Source organism: Lygodium microphyllum, chromosome 18, assembly GCF_053477565.2.
Source record: "Lygodium microphyllum isolate KBCC chromosome 18, Lygodium_microphyllum_v1.1.10, whole genome shotgun sequence".
Taxonomy (NCBI): domain Eukaryota; kingdom Viridiplantae; phylum Streptophyta; class Polypodiopsida; order Schizaeales; family Lygodiaceae; genus Lygodium; species Lygodium microphyllum.
The window spans coordinates 114449301-114455568 of record NC_141152.1 but is presented as its reverse complement, the minus strand read 5'-3'; the positions used below and the strand labels follow the sequence as shown (position 1 = coordinate 114455568).

At 40.7% G+C, this 6268-nt stretch overlaps 1 protein-coding gene across 2 annotated transcripts in view; it reads right to left on the bottom strand.

Moving 5' to 3' along the window:
- Positions 1 to 507: 507 nt before the first annotated feature.
- The window catches only part of RFC1 (replication factor C1), a 70116-nt gene continuing 64355 nt past the window's right edge, over positions 508 to 6268 (bottom strand). Inside the window, exons 16-22 of one of the 2 annotated variants that reach the window (XM_087699134.1) lie at positions 5549 to 5673; positions 4634 to 4706; positions 2117 to 2209; positions 1808 to 2036; positions 1666 to 1704; positions 1402 to 1455; positions 508 to 1234 (exon numbers count right to left, since the gene is read on the bottom strand). In XM_087699134.1, the coding sequence (XP_087555260.1) occupies positions 1128 to 1234; positions 1402 to 1455; positions 1666 to 1704; positions 1808 to 2036; positions 2117 to 2209; positions 4634 to 4706; positions 5549 to 5673 (720 nt within the window). In that variant the 3' untranslated portion in view covers positions 508 to 1127. The remainder of the gene's footprint in view (positions 1235 to 1401; positions 1456 to 1665; positions 1705 to 1807; positions 2037 to 2116; positions 2210 to 4633; positions 4707 to 5548; positions 5674 to 6268) is intronic. The other variant, XM_087699135.1, reaches the window with a different exon arrangement.

The following is a 6268-nucleotide window of genomic DNA, read 5'->3' as shown; positions in this document are numbered from 1 at the left end:
TGAAGACCTTATCCATCTTAACAATGCAAAACACATGGTCATATGAAGCCATAAACCACTTGCCACTGCCAGTTGGAATTTATGAACCGTACTTAGCTTCAGGAACTGGCACTTTTTAAATCATAACTTCTTAGATTAAAAACATGCTTGTGGCAATGTTGAAATGTATCATTTTTAATATTTTGCCAAATTCTTCATCCTAGTGAAAAGATTTGATTGAGCGTGCTGAATTTTTTTGCTTTAATTTCTTAAATGTACTCATCAACAGATATTAACCACTAAAACATGTGCACCTAAATATAGCTCAAGTATGAGCCTGGTTATATTAAACAATACTGCACTTGGGCATTGACTTCTGTACGCAAATTATGTTCACGTGTTCACAAAAGATCTCAATAGACTCGATGTTGCACCTCCCCATTCCTGTGAGATCACCCCAGAAGGGCTGAAGCCACAAGCTATTCATGCGCTGTCAACTTTAACTTGAGAACTGGTCATTAACAGCATTGGTCTAAAACAAAAGATGCCTTAAAATGTAGATTAGCTCTCTGAACTGTTAAAAACATTGTCTCAGCTCTCATAGCTGTTTGAATAGATAGTGTATCCACAGACAAGGTCATTCACTTGACTCACCCATTCGCTCTGTGACTCAAAAACACATTTCAACAGAACGCTCCATCACAAATGGATACAGTTCCCATAGCACACGTAACTATAACAGTTTTAACAAAAGAGCGGAAACAGGTGCAATCATCTAGATGGGTTGTCTGAGGCGTGAACCTGGTATACTCTGTAGTGCAAATCTTCAAAAAGTTGTTCGAAGTCCTAATATATACACACAGACTAAGGCATTAACTTCACCCATCTGCTTGAGCTACACATTACGATAGGCGGAGTGTACTCTTGAGTGCTGTTTAAGAACAAATCGTCCAGGAAGAACAGATTTGGCATATTTACGATAGGCCCAGTGTACTCCAGTGCTGTTTAAGAACAAATCCTCCAGGTAGAACAGATGTGCCATATTTCTCACTTCAAGATTTGTCAGGATGCCATTCAAGTTCAGTTGATCAATCTCCTGTAGAAACAAATGTCTCTAATATACAAAAAAGAGTGTACAAATTCACAATTCACCCTTCTTTCTGGCGCTTTGCAGGTTTGCTCTTCCCTTCCTTCTGGGATGGCTTCCTTCGAGTATTTGCCTGTCGAGCTTGAGATCCTTTCCCCTTTCCCTTCCCTGCAAAACAGATGTGGAACTCTCCAGTTTAGAAACCTGATCCATCAACTATTACTGCTCATATGCAAAAGAAAAGGAAGAAAATGATTTGTAATAACTTTCCAGCCTTAAACAAGAGCAAATCAAACAAATCTTACAGCTGCACACCCTTAAAAAGTGGTACACACCTGCAACATTCTCATCCAGAATCAACTGCACTTTACCATTTGCTTCTAATGTAGCTGCATAACCAGTAACCAAATGTTCTCTATAAAAAGGTGACCAAATAGACTGTTTGACACTCAATCCACTCTCTTTACAGAAGTTAAAGAGTGATAAAATGCACGACAAGATTCAGAGATAACAATGCCTTTCTTTAGATATCAATACAAAAACCATCAAGTTACGTCAACTATGAGCAGAAAAGATTTATTTTGCAATTTTAAGCTAACCTAGATTGTCAGGATCCACAATCTCTTCATCGTCCTCATCTGCAATCCCACCACACATGAATTAGGTTCGTCAAATATTGCCTTTAAATGTACAGAGTATATGAGATCTCCAATCATAGATCACATTGTTTTAACGACTTGCCTATTGATTCATCTACTTCCTCATCTTCAAACGACTCTGCTGGAATAATTTGCAGTGCACTGCGCTTCTTTGGAGCCTTTTTCTGTCCTCCTGGGCTAAATACAGGAAGAAGGTCAGCTGATTTCACGCGCCTATCACTCTCTCTTTGTTTGTAAGCCTTGGTCAAAGCTGTCTTGACTGCAGGTTGAACACCCTCCATCAAGTCATGCTGGCCCTGTGCAGGAAGAAGCTGAAGCATATAAGTACTATCATTTACAGGTTAAAAACTATGTCAACTCGTTCTAGCTGATATGATTGAAGAAAACCAACCTGAAATCGTAAAAGCTCAAGGATAGAATCAAAATCTTCCTGTGTTATAGAATACTCTTCCATAAAATTGACCACCTCCAGAACAGCTTTCTCCTAAAACATAACACGCTGAATATAACTGGTCTATACATTGAATGGTCAATTGGCTGGCACCTACCAGACCTCACATACACAAACTCTAGTAACTAAAACCAATGATAGTCACTTAAAAACTGTATCTAAATACAATGGAATAACAGCGACTAGAAATGCAGCACCCTCACAATCCACCTGGAAGTAAACGAAATTTTAAGGCAACAGGACTGGTGTCAAAGAGGCTTGAAGGGATCAATCTATCTATCTACCTATCTGACTGACCATTCAAGATTGTCCATATGGGGTTCAATCTTGCAAGTCCTCCCTAAATTCTCAGAACTGAGAATTGACAAACATAGATGGCAAAGAGCTTGAAGCATTGACAAGAACTTGCACAACAGGCAAACACTGATTTGATGGATGACGTTGATTCACAATCTCTCACTTGAACTAAGTGCTCAATCATTTGATCCTTCTTATATCCATGTGACAAGGGTCCATGGCCTAGAGCACAATGTGTGTGTGAGGTGTGCGTACACATATGCTAGATGTTTGGGCTAGTGGCCAAGGAATTCAGTATGCAGAGTGTCCAGTGTTGGGGTGGCTACTCATGAGGACATCTGGGCTAGTGGCCAAGGAATTCAGTATCCGAGCGAGCCCCAATGTGAAAGCAGCCAGGGTGGCTCACTCATAAAAGGAAACCCAAGCTGCATTATTGGGAGAGACCCTTCCGAGTATGCGAACTCACGTGCAACCAATGGGGCTAGTGTAGCATAAGCTCACTCTGAGGTGGTTCGGCATGATGATATAGGACATCATTGTCTTGCTCATACAGTTGCTATTCTCCAGACACTCGAACCCAATGCAAGGGAGCCATTCAACAACAAATATAGACAGGCAGCTTGTCCAACTTAGTTCTCTAGGTTGCTGTGCATATTGGCTCAAAACGACCGTGAATTGATGGGCAGCACAAATGCACACATGCATGACATGAACAGAGTGATAGAGCTCATAAGTCTTAGACGAACTCTGAGGGAGTTCAAAACTAGGAGAGGTTTCTTGACAAGTCTTTGAGAGGAGTTGAAAGTGTCCAGTTCCATATCAGGACACAAAGTATTTAGAAGTTTTGTCCATGATTTTACATTGTACAAGCACCACAGTAATAGTCTGCTACAGCAAACACAAGGCTGCTAACAGGGGTAGGAAGCCGGAGAGAGTGCCATGCAGCTGTCTCACAAAAGTTGATGGCAATGATATGAGAGTTGCAGTAGCAGAATAGGGTCAATGCAAGTAGAGAGAACACTAATGGCAAGAGTGAAGATGATGAGAAACTCAGCTGAATGATGAAGAGAAACTGATACAGTGCTCAGCCCCTGCACATCCTACAGATGAAGCTGCAGTGAGGGCATTGGAAAGAGAAGACAGGAGACTGAAGAATGTCAGCGACTGAAGTGATTGAAATCTGTAGACCAACAAACATGTGAAACCAAAAATAGGGATGACAGACCAAAAGACCAGAAATGACCAAAATGACCAAACCTGGACAGAGCTCCTCATGTCTGTTACTGACTCTGTGCAGGACTCACAGCCAAGAGATGACCATGAACACAAACGGGCTGAGCTCAATTCATGCGTACTTGCTGAACCTAACCCTAATATAAGTTGTGCATAAGCATCCCTTATGTATGACCTAACGCTAATGCGTATGGGCATAATCATGCTTCTTTATATACTGACTTGATTCTTATACTGAATGTGGTTAAACTGAATGGCATTATCAGAGCTATGATGTCATTTGTCATTGACTTCAACTATCTTAAACATTCATGAGCCATACATAGCTATCCTTCAACCCATAATGCAATGGTGAGCAATGGTGTTTGTGTGATCATCTTCATGCTCTCTCTCAAACACTAGCAGCCTTGTTTGTGCTATATTCTTCATGCTCTCGTGCATACACATCAAGCCTCGAAGCAAGGACAAGGGCATGCATGGTTCCTTCACATGGATTTCTATGTTATCATGGTGATGCCCTCTTGCTCCACATTATGAGCGGTAATATGTAGTGTTGGAACAAGTATGTGTGCTTTTCATAAAGGATAGGTAGACTTTCCTTGCTGCCTGACATGTTTTGTTGTATCAATACCACAGAAACTCTTTCTTGAATCTTTGTCATCTCTCCCTTGAGCCTGTGCAGACCTTAAAACATATAAAGCTCTTGTAGAGACAGGCTTCGAGTCTGATTTACATAAACTTGTGACATCTAGAAGTCTCTAATTGCATAGTCTGTTAAGCCATTACAGACTGCCTGATACACCACACCAAGGAGGCAAAACGATTGTAATAGTTTAAAAGTTTATCTGCTGGCATTAGCCAATTTAGCTGCTGAATGCTTGGCATGCAAAAAGAGAGGAGACACTGTGGTAAAACCAGATTCCAAACCTTTGGCATGATTTTCAGAGGAGTCGTCAGCTGCAGAGCCAGCATATAAAGGTAATCCCTCCGAACAGCCTGACTGCATAGCCACACAAATGGAGTTCTTCAGAGCATAGAGAGGTGCTTCACAGAACTGCATTATGATACAAGACCTTGAGCAGTGTATGCTAAATCACAGAGAACTTCAACATGATGTATCTTTCTGCCAGCAGATATATAATGTGCTCAAAAACAGCAGGCTCCATGCCTAAAAATTAATCAAATGCACACCAACAAAACGTTTCCATAGAAGCAACAAGTTCACTTCACTTTTATCAGAAGCTCTCCTGCCACTTCTCTCCCTCTTTTTGTGCCCAAACCTCAAGTGTTTCTCATCTCCCATTTACCCTCGCATTGCCCTCAAAATAACTTGATTTGACGGTGCCATCCATAATCACATGCTGATGATATGGAACAAGCATACACTACTTAGGTCTTTCCATTAGCATGGTCATTTATGGGTCCCTCAGACTACAGGTTTATACCTCGAAAAAATCAGGATAACAGGTCAAAAAAATGCCAGAACAGCTCTCACAAATTCACACCTCATGTTTTCAAGTTACTAATGTGCAAACGGTAACATCTTTTGTTCTCTAGAGAGACAAGAACTAAAAGACAGTGCTAACCATAGCTACAAAACATCACCAAAACCAAGCTAGAGGAGGTGTAAATAATCACAATAACCCATTCAACAGGTGTCAGGTACAATACACAAAATGGGCTCAGAATGATTTTGACAGCATCTCAAATCACATAATCTGAAGCCATCAAGTAGCACCTATAGGCCACTCACATTGAAAGCAGCATAACCGTTATTTAAAGTGCATGCCTAAGCTTGTCATTTTACCATCCTACATAAAACACAGTAAAAATTTCACATACCGTGTGGGCTCACATACTCTGGATGCCAACAAATGCACGTGAAGATCATCCAAAAGACGTAGTTTCTTTCCAAAAGAGGAGTTCTTGCCCAGCCAACCCCCAAAACGATTGAAATTGCGTTCACCCTGTAATCACTTAAACAGATGAAATATATATGTATGTACCAGCAAACCTTAGTAAAAAATATTGACTGGGTACTGCTATTCCATGCCATCTAAGGTGCCTGCTCATATTCTCCTTCAACCAAGTGCTGTGAGATGTTCTGGTACTTACAGCATACAACCAAATACAATCACCTACACCTATCCTTATCACAAGTAACAACATTATTCATGATCGCAGTCTGCTAAAAGTTTGTATCCATTGAACAATTCTAATGGTTTCAAAAATTTGCTCAAAGCACCAAAAGTATTTGTGAAGCCTTAACTCTGAGAAGATCACTTAAAACAGGCGTTAACATATTTGCTCAAAGCATACTTAGCAGTGACTAATCCCCTCTTTGCGGAGTGCCAAAGTAAATAAACAAAGTATTTGTAAAACAACAAAACACTCATGCACGCTCATATACAACACACTGCTTTATGCCATGCTCACATATAACTATCCTCATGCAAACAATCTCATGGTAAAACATAAGCATGTGATCAGATCACACACTTGTTGCAAACAGCTGCGTTTTGGTCTTCCAGCTGCTGCCCTGTCATCTGCCACCATTCTGGT